The sequence below is a fragment of the Panulirus ornatus genome, chromosome 69, assembly GCF_036320965.1.
Source record: "Panulirus ornatus isolate Po-2019 chromosome 69, ASM3632096v1, whole genome shotgun sequence".
NCBI classification, from domain to species: Eukaryota; Metazoa; Arthropoda; class Malacostraca; order Decapoda; family Palinuridae; genus Panulirus; species Panulirus ornatus.
The window spans coordinates 13,891,695-13,913,391 of record NC_092292.1 but is presented as its reverse complement, the minus strand read 5'-3'; the positions used below and the strand labels follow the sequence as shown (position 1 = coordinate 13,913,391).

The window sequence follows — 21,697 nt, the reverse complement described above, 5'->3', positions numbered from 1 at the left end:
CTCATTTCGTCATTTTTTTTCTTTCTCTTCATCAGATAATCAAATTGTCTTTCGTCCTAGAGGGAAGGTCTACCGGCTGATCTGGATCTCCCATGAGAACTCCACCAACGGTCTTTCCACTCTTAAAGGGTTTTGGAACCTAATGACTTTGTCTTGGCCCTCGACGCGTCTTCGAAGTATCTGGCAGGACGTGAGACACAAGTCTTTGCTCTCTCGACTTTCTTCCTTTGGCCTCTCTGCTTCTGTCTGTTCTCTAACGCATGGCTTCCCTTCTTGTCGTTGCTCAGTTGCGGTGGTCCGTGTTGAAATGAACCACCACCTCCTCCTACTTATCCTATCAACACTGGTGTCCCTCAGGGTTCTCACCTATCACCAGGTATCTTGTCTTCTCTCCTCAAATAATCTCTCTTCCATCACAGATTTAATTTACAGTATCAACGAGTCAAATTATTGGGGAGGGGAAGGAGGATTCTAGCAGCGAGGACGATGGTGAATTTGGGCAATTTTATTTCAATCACTTTTCGCTTGCTTAAACTGGCCGTACTTATATACTCTCACACGCATAGACACAACAACAACACATATAGATACAAACATACATATATGCACATATATACACATTCACACAGACACACAGGCACAAACAAAAGCACACAAATGCATGCTCAAATCAAGCAAGGAAATAGTAAATACACAGCCTACAGAAGTTTAAAGGATTTTATGATAGAAATGGTTTACGAGATGAGAGACCCCACTCAGTACAAATAGGTAATAGGTCATTACACACACAAGCACATTTATATATATCCTCGCACTAACACACACAAACACGCACTGCCTCGCCTGTGTATACACACAAAGGAGTCAAGACATGGTACACATATACTAGGTTAAGAGATGAGGCAACACGAGCGTAAAACTCTCTCTCCCCGTAACAAACAGATAATCACAAACAGCAAACACACAAGCTAGCATACAAAACCACAGCGAAAGTAGATACGAAATATCAGTCATCCCAAAACGTATGTAATACTTGTGAGAAAGTAAATCGTAAGAAAGAAAAAGAAAGAATAAATAAACACGTATACCATTCAATAAGAAATGATCAAGAATGATACACTAATCACTCAATACGAAAGAGTAAAAAAAAAAAATGGCCTAATATTTTGAAATACGACAGAAAACGCAAATCACTCACATTAAAAATGCGCCACACCTCTTTAAAAAAGCATCTAAGAAAAAGACCCTACAACACCCCCCCCCCCCCCAAAAAAAAAAAAAGAAAAAAGGAAGACATTCTCATCCATCAACACACAAGCCACTTGAGGTAAACGAAGGAAAAGACTAAAGGCTCTCTTGTGGCGGGCTCATCAGAAGGGACAGAGTGTAAGTCGGCTCTTCAGCCTCATTAACACTCTAATATGATTAAGAGCGTGCTGAGAAAACCTTGATGAAGACCCTGAAATATTTAGTCTCCACCAAGCCGCGGAGCGGTGTCACTTACCCTCTTAATCTGTCGGAGGAAAAAAGGGAGCTAATTGTGGGTGTTTGAGCTGTGGGTTGTGCAACTAATATAGGGTTGGAGGTTGGGGGTAAAAGGACTGGTAGGGGCGAAGGGGGGGATGGATGGATAGGTGAGGGGTAAGGAAGGAGGTGGTGGGTGTCTGAGAGTGGGAGGGAGGGGTTGAGGGGGGGGGAGAGGGAAGGGAAATGGGAAAGAGAGGGGGTAAGGGATGAGGAAGAGGAGGAATATATAAGGAAAGTCAGATAAGAGACGACCTGATGGTCTATGATGAGGTTATTTGCTGGAGGATTCAATCAGTTTCCTAAATTTCTAATCTATCTTGGTGGAGAGAGGATAGTGATGCAGAAGGCTCCTCCCCACCCATCACTATGGATGGTGACAGGACAGTAAAGGATAGGGCTCCTTCCCACCCATCACTATAGAGGGTGACAGGATAGTAATGCAGAGGGATCCTTCCCACCCATCACTATAGATGGTGACAGGATAGTAAAGCAGATGGCTTCTTACCAACCACTATATATATAGTGACAGGACAGTAATGCAGAAGGCTCTTTTCCACCCATCACTATAGATGGAGAGAGGATAGTAAAGGGGAGAGCTCCTTCCCACCCATTACTATAGATGGTGACAGAACAGTAAAGCAGATGACTTCTCCTCACCCACCACCATAGATGGTGACAGGATAGTAAAGCAGAAGGCTCCTCCTCACCCATCACTATAGATGGAGACAGGATAGTAATGGAGAAGGCTCTTTCCCATCTATTACTATAGATGGAGACAGGATAGTAAAGCAGGAGGCTTCTTCCCACCCATCACTATTGATGGAGACAGCATACTAAAGCAGAAGACTCCTCCACACCCACTATCATAGATGGTGACAGGATGGTAAAGCTAATGGTTCCTCCTCACCCACCAGTATAGATGGGGACAGGATAGTAAAACAAAGGGCTCCTCCCAAACCACTGCCCTCTCTGGCACATCAGACGGAGACAACATACCATGAAGGAACACCATGTTAACACGAAGACAAAATACTGCAATGGAAAATATAGACGAAAAAATGAAGGGTAAACACATTCTGATCTGGTAACAGTTGCTGGATGATACAAAGAGAAAGAGATTTAACGCTAATTTGTATACAGAAAAGAAGTTGAAACATGTGCATATGTTTCTCAATTAAATCCGTTACTGGACCGATTATTATCATCACTGAGTTTATATGTTTAGCAGTCTAGCGGTATTCTAAATGCACTGGTATAATCATCGCTTTGACAATATCTGATGCTGGTCTTATTCAGCGTTTTATGCTGGACTGCAGAAGGATCTTTCGAACACGTTTGTATTGCATATTCTACGTTGTACGTCATTCCATTTTATCTCATTGCAGTGTGACTATCTAACGTGAGGACACATTCGCTAAGTAAATTATCGAAACTATTTGTGAACTTCTTTTTAGACCTTCTTGGAATACGAGTTTTCCTTTTTTCCCTTCGAGAAAATTGCATTAGTTACCAAATTTTGTTTTTCTTCGCAAGGACTGCATCCGAGTGAAGGAATTAGCTTTGTTGCTCCTTTTAGTACTCCTCTCATTTTCTTTGACGTGAACAACGTTTTCTAAATGGAGTCTAACTATAGCGTTCTTAAGAGCGAGGACTGTGTCTTTCCTTTTATAAACAGCCATATCTAACTTTCTTTTTGCTCAATTCTGTTCACCTGTCGGTGTTACCGGACTCACGCTGCTTGAGGGTAAATCGCGAGTGAAAAAAGTCACCTTTGGCGAGGCTGGACCATCGTCAATTGTAAAAAAGAAAATGCAATCCCGTCCAAAAAAATTCTCGCTTCGGTGGGAGGTGGGAGTCCAGCCTGTCCCTGCTACTGAATGCAACGCAGCCTCAAAGCTGCAGGAACCCTTTTCCAGTGTGGGTGTCCTGTGGGGTTATACGGTCATTTTCGCATTGCTTCGCGCATCTGAACGCGTTTCCGACCACCACTAGAAGCTCTTTTCCTGTATTCCTAGCAATGATTTACGAGAGCTTTTACGTCCTTGTTTAATATATTCTCATCGCCAAAATGCATTGCCTTGCACCTGTCGGCACTGAAGACTATTCCTATGTCTGTCTGACCAATGCATCAGATTTTCTAAATCTCTCTGACTCAATAATCAGTTTTCCAATCGTCGCCAAATTTTTGGGAATGGAGAGAGAGGAGCAAGAGGGCTGGGAGAAGGTGGGAGGAGTAGGATGAGAAAAGGGGGGGAGGAAAGGCACGATAAGAAAAGGATAAGAGGGGGAGGGGAGAAGGTGAATGAGAAATGGGAGAAGGTAGATAAGAAGGGGAGGAGAAAGGGAGGAAGAAGGATGAAAAAAGGGATGGAAAAGGGGAGAAAGGGCATGGAAAAGGAAGTGGGAGAGAGAGGATACGGTGAGAAGAGAAAACTTTGAACAGAAGGACAAATTTTGGTTTGTGTTCTGTATGTACCTCAATCATTATCTAATCTCGTATTGCCTACGTGTGTGTGTGTGTGTGTGTGTGTGTGTGTGTGTGTGCGTGTATTAAGAGTATGCATCACTGCAAGTCTAGGCATGTATATGCCTATGAATATTTGGGGAATCTGTGCATATACCACGAATCTATCACAATATACCTGAATATATGAATGGGTCAGTGAATATTTGCCTCTGGGTTTGGGAATGAACGTACAAGTCTGTGGCTGGATATATAGCCGTTAGTCTGCATGGGTTTCAACATATAGATATGCATCTTCACAGTATGTATGAGTTATATTCATGCAGCTGTGAAACGTTCACAGTATGTATGTGAGTTATATTCATGCAGCTGTGAGACGAGATGTGTTCCTTTGTATGAGCGAGCATAAAAGTGAGACTGAAGGCTCATATGTGGGGTTCTGCTGAGGGAATGTCCCAGGAGCCTGTGGAAGATCTGGCCTGCATGATGACAAATGCAGTGCAGCAGAGGAAGGAGACAGGTTCATGCCCTGTGGGACTCCAACAGAGTTGGTTCATGGGGGTGATGTGGTCAATTGGACGACTAAAGACTTCCAGCAAAACTGAAGCTTTACCAGAAAGTCCAGGAGTGGGTAGGATGCAAGGCGTCTCGCACAAGTCTATTCTAAGTCTTTTTCAGCCACCAGCACCTCACAGACGGTCTGAATAAGTCTTGGTCCTATCACGTCCATGTTCACGTAACTGCATCTTAAAGATGAAACAGCATGGAAGATGATCCTCAAAATCTATTATGCTATCCTGGGAAAACGATGATACTCTGGACCATCAGCAACCAACAGTGGGCCAGGGGTATCTGAACGCGCGCACACACACACACACACACACACACACACACACACACACACACACACACACACACACACAAGCTGTAGTGTCCTGAGGTAGGCTTTGGCCAAGCTGGTCCCGCGGACGACACGATCGTTGAGGGTGTGGCAGCAGGTGGAGGAGAGTGCAATGGCCACGCAACCCCTGACCACTGAATGATCCGCCACGTCCTCACCCCATTGTCCTAACCGGCCGGACACGGGGCAGCAGCCGCTATGGCCGGCCGCCGAGGTCGAGGGAGGGGCGCCGCCTGCCACACGGGAACAATAGAGGCCACACAACCAGGTACCACCGGGTTAGACCCCTCAACAACTTAAGTATTCCCTCCCGCTAGACCTCCGTTAACTCCTCGACACTGAACGAGTCCACCTACCTCTGCGGAAGCTCCCTTTCATTTCCCTTATCACCTCTGTCTCCTCCCTTCCTCTATCCATTTCTCTGTCCACACCATTGCTTTAGTGTTACTTCTCCACTACCTTACTCTTATCTGCCTCATTCACCTAAATCTTACTCACTAATTCTTAATTTCTACGCTTCGTTCTACACATTTCTCCCTCCCTTATTCTACCATACGCTTACACACTTTACCTTGTACACGTCTGCTTCACTTACCCTACACATGTCTGGTTCCCTTACCCTATACATGTGCCCACATTACCCTAAAGTGCACTTACACTCAGGAAAATAAGGACATGTTTATGACCAGATTGGATTTGGTTTTACTGTAGATGTACAGGTGAAGTCACTGGAGAGTTTGCAAAAGCTGTGGATAAACCTTCAGAGTTTCAGATCAGAAGTTCGATAGAACAAGTGTGTGTGTGTGTGTGTGGGCTCTACAATATATCCTGCTACGTTCCAGATAGTGACCCATTTATGTTCCAGACAGTACCCCCATTTATGTTCCAGATTGCACCCACTACTTTCCAGACAGTACCCCCTTCTATACTCCACACAGCGCCTAACTGTTCCAGACAGTGCCCCATCATGTTGCAGACAGTACCCCCCACTACATTGCAGATCGTATCCCACTATGTTCCAGAAAGTACCCCACTATGTTCCAGAAAGCAATGAGGACTGGAAAAGGAGAAGAACAGTATAAATCATACGTAAAGTGTGGGAAGAGTAAAGCTACAAGGAATATGTGCAAAAAAAGATTACAAAGTAGATCCACTACATGAAAAAGTCACAAGAGATCGAAAGAAAATGACGTGTAAGAGAAAAGAAGGAATGATATAAAGATGAATGTTAAGACAACTTTAAATTACCTGGACCAAGTGGTGTTTTGGACGATTTTCTAGCACGCGGGAACCATTCCCTCCTCTCATCTGAAACAAAAAAGCATTCTGAATTGTTTGGCGAGGCCGAGAGAATTAATGTAAAAAATATATTTCAGCTTCTAAAAGTCCGAACAGAAGGAGACAAGCGAGGAGCAGGCCCAGTCATCTACTCCTGACGCTACCTAACTTCCGTGAGAAACGGCGAATAGGCATCAAAGAATAAAATGAGCTACAATCGCTACTGATTGTAGCGCAGTCTTGAAGTTGCAGGAACTTCTGAAGAAGGGGTCCTGAGGTGATATGATAGTGACATATATATATATATATATATATATATATATATATATATATATATATATATATATATATATTTATCATTTATCATACTTTGTCGCTGTCTCCCGCGTTAGCGAGGTAGCGCAAGGAAATAGACGAAAGAATGGCTCAACCCACCCATATACACATGTATATACATACATGTCCACACACGCACATATACATACCTATACATTTCCACGTATACATATATATGTACATACACAGACATACACATGTACATAATTCATACTTGCTGCCTTTATTCATTCCCATCTATATATATATATATATATATATATATATATATATATATATATATATATATATATATATATATATATATATATAAATATATATATATATATATATATATATATATATATATATATATATATATATATATATATATATATATATAGATATATATAGTGTATGTATTTCTGTAAACACACAATATCCCCCTTTTTTTCCCCCGTCTCTCGCCCGAAAACCCATAACTTATAAACATGACAAGGGAAGGCTGAGCCGACGGCCATTTGAGTGACAATGAAATATGATTTTGGTAAACTTGAGCAGGAGAGATTGCCTCCCTAAACTATTAAAAGGTCTCGTGTAACGCCCTTAACTGGGTGTTCAACATGCCTCTTAATCCACTTTATCAGACACACTTATCAAATTATTGGCCAAAGTTGTTCCAGAACCCGCCATGAGGCCCCGAAGGAGGAGGAGGAGGAGGAGGAGGAGATGGTGGTGCTTGGTGTGAGGATATGAGTTAGTATGAGTTAAGGGAAGAAGGGAGCGGAGGGTGGAGATGGAATCTGGAGGGGGGGTTGTTGTGGCGAAGAGGGGTGGTATGGTGATAGATGAAGGTCATTAGCTTTGTCGAAGTTGGGCGAGATCGAAGGGTTTCTTGATGCCCTGAAGGTACATGGGACTAACTGCTGTACAGATGTTCATACACAGAGACCCTTGACACGTAAACACATGCACAGACAAAGGCATCCCTAGCAGGTGGCCAGATGTGCAGACACAGAGATCCCCTATCCCCTAACAGGTGTACAGATGTACAGACACAGGGATCCTCACAGGAGTTACAGATGTTCAGACACGGGGACTCCCACCCATAGATGCAAAGACAGAAGAACACCCACAAGTGTAGAAATGGAGAGACTAACAAAGACACTTTCAGAAGGGCTTCACCCTGAGGAGGTTCAGTAGTCATCAATAGTGGGTTCAGGAAGAGCTTCAGGTAGTGTAGACGTGTGTGAGTGAACCAAGAATATAAACTCCAGCTGGCAAGTCCAAGGTAGCTCCAGCTGCTGGGCTGGAAGAAAGAGCCACCAGACAGGGGTTATGCCAACTGCAGCTGATTGAGACAGAGAGAGGTTTCTGTGAGGAGGAGGAGGAGGAGGAGGAGGAGGAGGAGGTGGGGGGAAAAACTAGGTGAGAGTTGGGGGTCAGAAGGTCTTCAGTTGATATGGATGGTGTGTTAAGGTCACGGCCGAGGAGGTTAGGAGGTTGTAGCTGGTGGGTTGTACGAAGGTTCCAGGTGTTGGGGGTGAAGAGTCGAGGAGCCCCTGCCTAAATGCATGGTATATGGTGTTTGGAGAACCCCTTTCTCTCTTTATGAACCCTAGGAAGAACTCATACAATAATACACAAGCCATCGTCACAGTAACGAAAAAAACAGACTGATTAATAATTAGCCTCACGTCACAAAGTAACACTCACCATCACGCAGTAACGTAACAAAATTGTTACAGTAACAACCAGCGTCAGGTAGCAAAGTAACAACCCGTCACACATCGTAACACCTAATATCACATAACACGGTATCATCCACCGTCATAGGATAACGTAGCAGCCAATGTCACACTTGGTGACGGCTGTCACATACCACAACTGAAGAAAATGTGACCGTCAGAAAGACCAAATGTTACCGTCACTCACAGTGGCAGCCACCGTCACATAAACGTAACAATGTCAGGTAACAAACTACGGTCACAAACAACGAAACAACTAACTCTACAAGGTAACAACCATCGTCACAGCCTCCGTCACACAGTGACAAACATTCCTCATCACTCGGTAACAATCATCATCATCCAGTAACGTCACAGCCATCGTCACAACCTCCGTCACACAGTGACAAACATTCCTCATCACTCGGTAACAATCATCATCATCCAGTAACGTCACAGCCATCGTCACAACCTCCGTCACACAGTGACAAACATTCCTCATCACTCGGTAACAATCATCATCATCCAGTAACGTCACAACCATCGTCACAGCCTCCGTCACACCGTGACAAACATTCCTCATCACTCGGTAACAATCATCATCATCCAGTAACGTCACAACCATCGTCACAGCCTCCGTCACACCGTGACAAACATTCCTCACAACCATCGATCGTCACAACATAAAAAAAAACACTCCTCTCACAACATCAAACGTCACAGAATATAAATAACCGTCACATTGGACCGTAACACGCGCCCCTCACAGTCCCCCTCTACAACCACAACCAACGTTGCACGGTAACAATCACAACCACAAACACAAGGCTACAAAAGTGGGCCGGCCGTCAAGACTTCCCCAATCACCTGAAGAACCCAGGAAGCTGGCCACCAAGAGCAAAGGGAAAGGCAGGCAGGTCTCACGAGCCAGCCTTCCTCCCGACGAAGGCGGTGCTGGCGGAGGGCGTTAGCATATAATCTTCATAATAAGGCGCGATATTGAGTGATGTACCAATATTGTTTCGCGGCGCGCGGCTACCAGGCCACAGCTGGAGCCTGCCGGCAAATGGCGGCCCCAGTATTATTCAAATATGGAGGGCAAATTGGGGCTAGATCCCTCCCGCCTCCTGCTCCTCCTCCTCCTACTACGCCTTCGCCAGGAGCAGCAGCTGCTGCAGGAGCAGTAGCAGCAGATGTCGATCTCAACCACTCTGTTTCCCTCCTAAGGAGCATTTGGCTTCTGTGGGAAATTCGTTATAACATGGAGTGTGGTGTGGTTCTGGAGAAGTGTGGCAATGTGTTGTGGTCGTGAGGTGTGGTGCACGAGAGGTGTGGTAATGTAGTTCCCTCAGGAGACGGTGTAGTGGTGTGGCTGGCTGAGGAGAGGTGTGAGAGTGGGTAGTGTGGCTCGGGAAAGGTGTGGTAGTGAAGTGAGGCGCAAGGGAGGTGTGGTAATATACTACAGACTAAGAATATTTCCTAGAGGCCAAGAGAAGTGTATTTCTATACCGTAGACCGCGAGAGAAGTGTGGCAGCAGTGTGATCTACACCAGGAGAGGTGTGGTAGAGGAACAGTGTGCCCTGTAGGAGGTGTGAGACAAGCAGCTATGCAGTGCAGGGTCATTAAGCAGTCCTAGACAGTGGTGGTGGTGGCGGTAGCGACAGCGCAGCTCGTGAGTGAGTGAGACGGGGGGGAGGGAAAGGGGTTCGAGCTCTCGCTTTGTATCCTCTCCTCTTTGAAGTCCTTCTTGTTTAATGAACACAATTATGAGACACCTGATAATTGTGCTCCATGTAGCGGACTCAGACAATCTCCCCTCCCTCACATCCTCTGAGTGTGGGGGGGTGAAGGGACATTATGCTTTGTCCCCGACGAGGTGATTTCTTACCACCTTTGGACATAATCGCCACGATTCCTCGTATCTCCGGATCAAATTATGTAGCCAGACGACACAACGGCAGACAAGGGTATGAGGATTCCCCGAAGTGTTTTGTCGTTGTCACTCCAATGAGGAATGTAAGTCCAAGGTGGATGGTCCTCATCGGTCTCAAACGCTCCCTCTCGCAGGGGCGGCAGCTGGTTCCTCCTCAGTTTGTCGACTGGCCAGCCAATAGACAGACATCTCTTACGTACACATAATTGTTATCTGAGTAAAGGCCCTAAATTTTAGTTTTCTTCCTAGTGTTTACGTGCTTATTTTCTCGACTGGCTAATTAATGCGTACTTACAATCCTCGGAGATCTAGCCAATCAGTGGGCATCTCTTACGAGTAACAACAGTCCACTCAGCTAGTACTTCTGATTACCTTTGGACTGTCTAGTCAACGAATGTGTTTGATTCTCAGTAGGAATGTCTACGTGCTTGTAGACCTGAGCGCTAAGCAAGAGGCTCGGAGGCCTGCACAACACACGGCTATAACCGAGCGTCCATGGCGTCTGTAGAACGGTGAATGGATGAGCGTCTCTCGTGTATGAGGACGGATGAATGAAACTTCATCGTCCGTATCGGTAGACTGGTGAAGGCTGGATCGTCTCCACTGATGGGAGCCGGGCTGGAACACGAACCATCGTCTGTGATCTGCTCTTTCTGAAGACAGTCGGTCTGAAGGCCTTGCCAACGCTGATGAGCACCACCGCGTTATCCCACATCTTCCCCGTCTGACACCTGAGGGACATGATGATCTAGATATGTTACAGACAGAGAGGGACGTCTGGAACGATATACATCGTCGAGTGAGATTCGCCAGGACTCCAAACTGTACCCAGCCCATCCGCTGCTCAAGATGGGGGGGCACCGTGTGAGGTGGCCCGCCCTTCTTAAAACTGGTTTTGAGTTAGAGCAATAATGAATCAAACTGAGTTTTGATCTTGTGATATTACCCTCCATAACCGATGGTTCCAAAAGGTAAAACTGGCTTGATAAGGGTGGAAAGAGGGTCAAGATTTAACACTAGAGTAAGAATCAAATTAAGAGTTGAAATGACGATAAAGCCAGAAGGGAATATCTGATTCAGACTTAATTCTAAGACTAAAAAAAAAAGTAAGGGATGAAGCAGGAGGAAAAAACAATGTTCTAATTCGTGCTTGAAGACAAGACTGGAGTGCCTGAAGACAAGACTGGAGTGGAAGTTGAAGTTACAATCAAATCCGAACTCAAAATGAGAGTCGGATGTCACTTTTTTTTCTCAAACCATGCAAAAAAAAAAGTGTAAAATTTTGACATTACCAGTGACCCAGCCACCTGGTGGGCCACTATTAGTGACCCAGCCACCTGGTGAGCCAGTATTAGTGACCCAGCCACCTGGTGAGCCAGTATTAGTGACCCAACCACCTGGTGAGCCAGTATTAGTGACCCAGCCACCTGGAACGCCAGTATTAGTGACCCAGCCACCTGGTGAGCCAGTATTAGTGACCCAGCCACCTGGTGAGCCAGTATTAGTGACCCAGCCACCTGGTGAGCCAGTATTAGTGACCCAGCCACCTGGTGAGCCAGTATTAGTGACCCAGCCACCTGGTGAGCCAGTATTAGTGACCCAGCCACCTGGTGAGCCAGTATTAGTGACCCAGCCACCTGGTGAGCCAGTATTAGTGACCCAGCCACCTGGTGAGCCAGTATTAGTGACCCAGCCACCTGTTGAGCCAGTATTAGTGACCCAGCCATCTGGTGAGCCAGTATTAGTGACCCAGCCACCTGGTGAGCCAGTATTAGTGACCCTAACCACCCAGTGAGCCGGCAATAGTGACCCAACAAACAGGACTGCCCTCCGTCACACTCTTTCATGTTCGGTCAGTTTCACCACAGCATCACGTTCACCACAGTTGAGGCTACCACGACCAAGGCAGTCAGTGGGCTTGACTCCCAACAGCTGGGAGCCGCTTGGTGGCCTCCTTTCTTCGCTCCCGATCCTTCGTGGACTAAGTGGAGGACATCTTTCCCTCCTCATGAAGAAACTCGCTTGTTACGACAACGACTTAAATCCATAACTAAATAGATTTCAAGATGGCCAGGGCATAAAAGTTCATCATCCTTCCACAAACATCAGCTTCCTCATGGATGGCATTCTCGTAGTCAACAGTGGTAACATGAACCTTAAGGTACTTTCCCCTCCCTTGTGGAGTAAGCCCCTCTGTGACTGCCAATGAACTACAAGCGAGTGGTTCCTCAAAACTGTCAACAAGTAATCTAATTCTATTCCTAAACTTCCTCAACTTGGTTCCTGGGAAACGACAATTTTGTGGACTGCTCAATATGGAGAGGGTAAAAAACAGGATATTGAATAATTTACCACCTGAATGTAATCAAACATGCGATGGAACAGATGGCAGGCAACATGTGACATATTACAATGATTTAGAAGTTGGGTCATACTCAATGCAGTTGGATCTAACTTGCACAATTAAGTTCAGTAAGAGATGAAAAAAATTGCATGTATGATTCATGTAAATGTAAACAGATGCGTGTAACATCTAAACCTACGAACACATCCTCAGACACGCACACAAGAGTATACATATATATATATATATATATATATATATATATATATATATATATATATATATATATATATATATATATATATATATATAATTTTCAGACGCTATATGCACGAATAATATTGCTCATACATTCTCTAGCGCAGTGTCCAGTAATTAGCTGAATATATTACGTTACAAGCAGACATTGTTTTAAGACCTGAGTAACATTCACTCGCACCCAAACCCTGGTCACTGCAGCCCAGCAGAGGGATGGAAGTAAGGGGATTTGTGGTACAAGTAGGGTTGTGGCAAGGCAATGTGCTGTCCCTATCGATGTTTTAAGTCCACTCTGGTGTGGAAGTTTAAGCGGATCTCCAACATTACTAGCACCACCAACATCACCACCATCATCACTGTTATTGCCCGCCACCATCCGTCACCAAGACTATAAGGTCGCTTATAAGCACACCAACAGCGAAAAACCACACTTCTAATCATCATCACCACTACCCTCTCGCTACCACCATCAGTTTTGCTACCAGGAGCATTTTATCTGCCACTGATACCTGGATCATCACCACGGACACCATTTGTAGTCACCAACACCACTACAATCACCACACCACCTTCACGAACAACCCCCCATACCGTAATCACCATCTTTTTCGATGGTTTTAGCACCATCCCTATCACCATTAGCTTCCACCATCACCATTATCAAAACCAACGTCTGTTCTAAAACCATCGCCATCACCACACTCTCTCACCATCATCAGCAACGCAGCAACACCATCTCTTCTCACCCCCTAATCACCACCATCACCAACCATCACCAAACCCTTCCATCGTCAGAGCAACCAACACCCTCTCCTCTACCCAACCACCACATCGCCACCACAACCACCTCGCACCACAACAATCGCCACCACCACCTCCACCATCACTCACCACAACAGCCCTCGTCATCACCACCAAAGCCTTCCAGCAACCAATTTGGGTGGCACACCTGAAGTCAGTCGGCAGCGTTACAATTAGAGCGCTCTCATAATTGGCACAGGCATTGTTGCCAGCCACGCACGGGGGCTACGGGTGTGGGTGGGCGTCGCCCCCTCCTCTATAAGGGGTTGGTGGGCGTCGTAAAGGGGCAAGGAAGGAGAAGGGCGGAAAGGAAGAAGGATGAGGGGTTAAGGAAGATTCAAGGATATCTTGCCTGATGATGAGGATAAGAATACTGCTCTCGACGTTACCATCAATGGCTGATAGTGAGGGTTGTGAGGAAGATGGTGAGTCCGTTGAGGGTGAGGGGAGGGAGGTGACGCGGGCCTGGGTAGATGATGAAGGGGGAGGTGGGGCGGGGGGAGATGAAGATAGCGGGAAGAGCTAGGAGGCAAGAGGGTAAATAGTGTGTGTGTGTGTGTGTGTGTGTGTGTGTGTGTGAGAGAGAGAGAGAGAGAGAGAGAGAGAGAGAGAGAGAGAGAGAGAGAGAGAGAGAGAGAGAGAGAGAGAGAGAGAGAGAGAGAGCATGTATGAGGGAAGATCCTGATGACGAGACGAAAGAATCGTGAGGAGCGAGAACGAAAAACGAGGTTGACTCGAGGTGTGAGGGATGAGGGGGTGGAAGGGGTGAGGGGGGTGAAACCAGAGGTCGTGAGAGGCGCTGCGGGAGAGCAGGAGGTGATAAGAGAGGAAACGTGAGGAATGAGGAGGCACCACCACCATTTGCACCCGGGGGTTGTTAATGAGGCGGTACAGCAGTGGCAGCAGGAGGAGGAGGAGGAGGAGGAGGAGGAGGAGGAGGTGCTGCTGCTGTGTGGGGGGATGTGTGTCCTCACGACACCAACACTCCCAGATATTCCTGCCCTTGCCGCTCGCCTGCTCGCCGAGATGCTTCCTGTGTGATGATAATGTTAACTGACACCTCAAGATATTCCAAGATGGCAGCAGACGCCTTCCTCCCCGCTCGCTAGGGACGCTCCCCTGGAATTCATACATACGTCTCTTGGAACACAAACAGTGAAAGGTAATCAGTGCAGCTGGAAGGGCGGACACAGGCGGCAGGTAATTACCGGCTGGAATGCAGGGCAAAGGTAAGGCATTACGGGTCTGGAACCTCAATACAGCACACATGCGAGGCCTCTCGCCAAAGACGCCGTATGTTCTGAGCCACACGGGGCTTTCGGCTGCTCGTTGATGGATGTGGCTACCGCCACAACGCGGGTGTCGGAGGCATAGCTACCCACCTGGGCGAGTCCCCAGGGCTGCGGTAAGGGGGGGACGTGAGTGCAAGAGCAACTCGACTGCGTATGCAAATGAGATACAGGATGGCGCAGAAGGTACTCGACCAGCGTGTTAATCCTCTCTCAGGGTGTCACGCCCAAGATAATTAAATCCAATTTGTAGGATTACTTCGTCGGGGGTGGTGGGGGTGGAGTTTGGGGGAGGGTGGGGTGTGTGTGTGTGTTGGAGATTGGGGGGTGTTGGGGATGGTGTTGGTGGTGGTGATGGTAGTGATGGTGGTGGTGGCTGCTGAGGACGGCGAGCCGGATCTGCTGGTGAGGTTCGAGTGGTTATGAATGGTAAGATTAGCATATAGGCCGTGTGAAGCGATTGGAGGGCCCATCCCGTGAGAGGACGGGGGTACCGGCGATGATGAAGAGGAAGAAGAGGAGGAGGAGGAGGAGGAGGAGGAGGAGGAGGAGGAGGAGGAGGAGGAGGAGGATTATGAGAGATTTGTTGATGATGAGGATGATGATTATGATTAATTCATTCTGTAAGTTTTTGCATCATTAGTTATTTGGTGATAACTGGTTACGAAGCTGAGACTCTCTGACAGTCATGTCTTCCGACGGACAGTCATGTCTTCCGACGGACAGTCATGTCCTTTGAATGACAGTCAAGTCCACCGACTTAGAAAAAAACGAAGCTGAGACTTTCTGACAGTCACGTCTTCCGACGGACAGTCACGTCCTTTGACTGACAGTCAAGTCCACCGACTTAGAAAAAAAACCCAGTCAGGCTAGCTAGAGAATCTTTGACCATGATGGCAACGCTGCTGGTGTGGGAGGGGGTTATGTAAGGTTCCAGTGATCCCCGGGCTTCGTAATAGGTCACCAGACTGACCAACCTATGCGGGTCAAAGGTCAAGATTGAGAACAAAAAACAATGAGACAGTCTCTTGCTTATCTAACCCGACCAGTGAGATGAGCGAGAGTTCTCCCCAACCAGGCTCAAGGTAAGGCGTCTAATGGCTAAATCTATATCCTTTGGTTTTTCCGCTACTCTCTGTTCACCACCAAAAGGGCTTCCTTCCTTATGGTCGCTCCATCGCGATGGTCGATAATGGAACGACCTTCCTTCTCCTCTCTTACCCTGCCAATGCTGGTTTTCCTGATGGGTTCTGTTTTATTCCTTATCCCCTATTCTTCTCTCTATGAATAATCTCCTTTCTTCATTCTCTATCCTTATTCCCTCTTCAAGGCAATGCTTTCGCACTCCACGCTCCAGTTCACTTCCCCTCCCCCACTTCACTCCAATTATATCATTCTTCATCTTGCACTGAACATGTCTTGTCTCTTAACTCGGATCGGTGCTGCATCTCCGTGTGGGAAAGCTTACAACTTAGTTCAGTTTCAGGGTGAGACAAATCAAGTCTTGCAATAGCATGAATACACTGCGCATAACCGTAGCTTTTACACACTCGCCAGGAATCCCTACATAATGGACATTAAGTGAAGTCATTTTCCCCAGTGAGAAGGTATTCTAAATCTACCTAAGCTTTAGTCTCCTCAGTATCGGATACTATACAGAGTGGAATCCAAAGACTTCCACTTTCTTAACTCTCTTGATTATCACCTCACCTTTTTCGACCGCTGTCATGTTGCTTCTCTCTTGTATATCAAGTGACTGTTCTACGTCTTCTATTTCATTCTTTTATCTCCCCTGACGATGTGATCATTACTCGAAAGTGCACTTGGGAACTTATCTTGTTTCATTTTTATGTGTTTTTATGCATATATATATATATATATATATATATATATATATATATATATATATATATATATATATATATATATATACACACACACACACACACACACACACACACACACATAGATTAATCTATTTCCATGAATATTAGTTCTTTGCGAAACTATATAGAAACATATCTCATAGCCAAGCGCGCAATGGAGAAGCAGGTCCTTGTTTACACTGACGCACGTTACATAACGCTAGCGTTCCCCCACACCATCTCTCTTCTTCGCTGACGTCCATCGGTATCAGCGTTCCAGTCTTTATCCAGGGGCCACCTTCACAGTGTGTGTGTGTGTGTGTGTGTGTGTGATCTGGGAATGGGGATGATGGAGTCCACAGTAACCCTCTTGTCACCCCCCCTCACCCTGAACACAATCACCCTCAGCCATTATGGTGACCTCCATGATTCTGAACTCGACAGTGGAGTAATGGTCGGGAACAGATGGGGGGGGCGGCGCCCCGTCCCGACTGCCACACAAAGGCTCTCGCCAGTCACGAAATAGTCTTCGTTTTCGTAATGATCTGCCTCCCACTACTTCACACACACACACACACACACACACACACACACACACACACACACACACCAATTTGTCGCACACTTCGACAACTATAGACTTGTGACACACAGCCGGCCTATTTTTCCTTACGGTTTCATGCCTACCTTCCCCTTGGCATTCTTATCCTCCGTCTCCATTCATCATCACACCGGTCACCATATTCCCTTCGCTTCATCTCTGCTGCTTCTTTCGCTCGTGGCTCTCGTCGCTCTTACTCGCTATCTATAATTATCTTATCCATCTTTTGTTACTCCTACATCTCCCTACCAATTTATATCCTTTAACGTTTTCTTTTTTCCTTGGCCACTAATCCCTCCCTTGCTTACCACTGACTCCCTCTTCTCCCTTTTTCTTAACCCCTCCTTCATTGTTCCACCGAACACCTCACCATCTCTCTGTTCCTTGAGCACTGCCCCCGTGCCCTCACCGCTCACCATCCAACTCCCAACTGTTCCTCTGTAACTGCAGCGTTACTACCCTCTCTATATATTGCTTAAGACTTTAGGAGCCTGTTACTACAGCAGATGACCTCGTCACAGATCATCAGGCCTTCTGTTACATGTCTCTTCCATGTACTGGCCTTCATCAGATAACTTCGTCATAGACCACCAGGTCCTTTTGTTATATGTCTTTCCAAAGCATATGACTCTTGTAGATAACCACGTCATAGACCATCAGGCCTTCTCTTTCTCCTTGCACTGACCTCCCAGCCCATAACCTCGTCCCAGACTATGAGGTCTTCTGTCGTCTGTCTATCTTTCCTACATACTGACTGACCTCCAACAGAAAACCTCGTCACAGACCAACAGGTCTTCCTGTTCTCTGTCTTCCACTTCTCTCGCCTCCCACACCGCTCCTCCCCGTCTCCCCTCATTGATAACAAGAGGAAGTCAGGGACCCAACCCACGTAACATAAGCAAACCTCCATTCTTTCGATTTTTTTCCTCCCCCCCAGAGTTGTAGACTCAGCGGCAACAACTTGTAATGGGATATGTAAATCAGTCACCACATATTTGTGAGATGTCTCGCCCGACGTCACCCAGATGGTGTCTCTGTCTCCTTCTGTCTCTCGCGCCGGAGTTATTACACCCTACCTTAAAATAGGGATATTATGATTGGAAAGTTCTGGTCTGGCGCCCTCTTTGTCGTGGTGTTAGTTTTAGTTCATGTGGTTGGCTCGTGTCTTGTGTAAACATATTCATACACTCTGGACAGCATCCGATCCCTTACATCACGACCAACGCTAGTTCAACCTATCCCAAGACCCGTCGTGCCCAAAGATGCATCTATACCACAACCAAGACACCGAACACTTACTACTGGTCTTCTCTGCACTGTACGAACGTAGAGGAACACATAGCATCACGACATACTAATGACATATGGTCCCGACCAGTGGGAGATGGCGAGCTTCTTGAATTCTGTAGGAGCCTCATAAAGATAAAAGGGACTCCTGTGGTAGGAAGTAAGAAAGAGTACCTACGTGTGGGTGTGTGATCACTACACGAAAGTGCACTTGGGAACTTACCGTGTTTCATTTCCCCGTGGACAAAAAGGAATATATATATATATATATATATATATATATATATATATATATATATATATATATATATGGCATGCGATCAGAGAACGTTGTTATTATGCATACCAGAGAGCCCCAGGGTAGGGTAAAGAACCCGATGCTATTGGTCGCTATGGAAGTGGGTGATGCGCTGTGAAATGTATGACATGGTGCTCTCTGGAGGGTGCCTACCCCAGTGGGTTAACATATACCTTATTGTAGTCCAGTGTTGGCGCCTTGCCTTCTCCATAGGGACTTGCCCAGCCTCAAGTCCCTGTCAGGATGGGAGATGTTCATACATATATTACACTGACAGCTGCTGCTACTGCTGCTGCTACTGCTGCTGCTACTGAGTACATCAGGCAGACAAGAGGAAGAGGAGGAGGAGGAGGAGGAGGAGGAGTTTGATTAACAATGCTACTACTGTTTTGTCTGTGTGTGTGTGTGTGTGTGTGTGTGTGTGTGTGTGTGTGTAGGTGGGTGGGTGATAGGTGAGCGAGTGGGTGGGTCATGCTCGTGAGTGTGAATGTGTCCAGTTTAGCCCATGTTGCTCGCCGTAATGTATACAAAAATCCAATGTTACACACACACACACACACACACACGTGGCTGGTCTCCTGGGCGCTGCGGGAGCCCCTTAGAGGCAGGAGAGTAATATAATCGATACTATGACGTTCTTTTCTTTTTAACTAATTCATCTGAGGCAGCGTTTTATAGGCAGCGTTAAAGACGAGAATATATATATATATATATATATATATATATATATATATATATATATATATATATATATATATATATATATATATAAAACAAGAAAAAGATAGTTCTTGTACTGAAGTAACGGTTTATAATGCTGAGTTAACGACCTCCGAAGACTGAATTATCATGGAATAAATTGTCTAAAGTTACTTTCCTTATCCGGTACTGAAATCAGCTATGGGGGGTCTTCAGGACTCTAAATAGAACATAAATTGTTACTACAAGTTGATGGGGCCTCAATGCCCCTCCCCACCTCGTTTACTGCTGTTTCCCTTTTCGCCTCTTTAACTAATAACTCAAATAAGAATAAAAAAAAAGGTAATTTGGTAAACGCGATCGTGTTGGTTTACATCTGTTATTTTTCTTGTGTCTTGCTTAACACATCTATCCATGTTCTGTTGCTACCGCTTGCTCAGTTTACCTCGCCGCGGTCATCCGTCCTCTTTTTAATCAACGAACGAAAACGGGGACTTATGATGGATGGCTATGCTATATTTACCCAGGAAGCGACTGAGACAAACCATGAGAAGTTTGTAGCGGAGTCATCCAGTACCTTAGTCAAGTACATTTTAGTTACTAATCCAACGAAAAAAAATATTATGTATTCATATAAACAAGACCCGTTCATTTAACGTTCTAATTAAGTCTACAATTACCTATGGATGTATATATGTATTGCTGCAATTCCTTATGGTTACATGTAATGCATCATGTCTTATATCAGACTCCTGTCTTAGCCACTATCAAAGAAGGGAATGAGAGAAAACCATTCTCATTTACGTATATGCCCTGAATCAACCTTATGAGACGAGGCAAAGAGAGTTTACTGATGAGATGAAAAGAGATTTTACAGTAGCTGATCCTTTTTGAGTTCCAGTACCTGAAATAACACTGACATAAACATATTAGCAGTTTTTGAGGATTGAATGTCGGCCTTTTCATCTACATGTGCGAATGAATACATCCGGTGAGGTATATAAGTGTAGTGAGGGCGTGTACGGTCTTAGAATTACCTGGAACACCTGAAGAAAACAAGATTTCTCGACATGTTGGTTATAACTTGGATGATGACGACCCCCTTTGATGACCCTGTCAGTCGACATGCCCAAAGCCTAAAACAAAATAACCAACCAACCAATCAAAAACCACAATTCATCTTAAGCAGTGTTGTGAATGGTGAGTTTACTCTCTCGTAAATAACGACAAGCGATTTCGTTTTGAGCAGGTCACACGGAACCCATGCTTACGGATGTTCTAACAGGCATTCATTTACATGGAAATTGGCTGGGCTCTTGAGATCCACAGAAAGGGGTCTAATCAGATCAGATTTTTTTAAGGAGCTGAATGTTCTTTGTGATTCTTGGGGTCTAGTGAAGAGCACTCCCCATCCTGGGTGCTGAAGGAAAGTCACTGATGTGGAATTTCAGTCTCAAAATTCTCCTTCACTGTCTGTCTCTTCACGCGTTCCCAAGCAGGCAAAACAGAGTCGTCGGGGTATCAGTGCATTTCACAACTTTCAGTGCCGGTTACTTTCACACGGAGACTTAACTAACTCACTGCTCAGCACTACAGATGCATTCGCTGATTTACGTTCGAATTTGTGGTGTCTTGAGGGATAAGCTTATAATCTTACCGAATAATGATCCCCTAAAACGAATAGACTCGAATAGACTCTTATTTTCTGAGAAAAACCCTAAAATGATCAATAATTTCTATCCCGTTATTTTCAGAAAATACGAAAATCAGAACATAATCTCCGTTTCCTTAATCTTAAGGGCGTTTGTGAACACGACCAGTTTTTGGGATCATGAAGAATAACAGTAAACTTTGACTTTTCGAAGTAAATTCCCTTTGAAAGTCAGATGGGCTATACGAAGAATATGGGAGGGTATTGATCGAGAGGGTGAAGGCATGTACAGAGCATCAGATTGGGGAAGAGCAGTGCGGTTTCAGAAGTGGTAGAGGATGTGTGGATCAGGTGTTTGCTTTGAAGAATGTATGTGAGAAATACTTAGAAAAGCAAATGGATTTGTATGTAGCATTTATGGATCTGGAGAAGGCATATGATAGAGTTGATAGAGATGC

General features: G+C 45.5%; 1 protein-coding gene across 11 annotated transcripts in view; it reads right to left on the bottom strand.

Moving 5' to 3' along the window:
• The window catches only part of LOC139747513 (uncharacterized), a 1,014,963-nt gene that overhangs the window by 64,885 nt on the left and 928,381 nt on the right, over positions 1-21,697 (bottom strand). For 7 of the 11 annotated variants that reach the window (XR_011712405.1, XM_071659904.1, XM_071659907.1 and 4 more), the window contains one exon: positions 6,141-6,200. The exons of the other annotated variants lie outside the window; for them this stretch is intronic. Coding sequence is in view for 6 of the 7 variants with exons in the window: in XM_071659904.1 (XP_071516005.1) it covers positions 6,141-6,200 (60 nt within the window). In the remaining variant the exon portion in view is untranslated. The remainder of the gene's footprint in view (positions 1-6,140; positions 6,201-21,697) is intronic. 11 annotated transcript variants of the gene reach the window in all.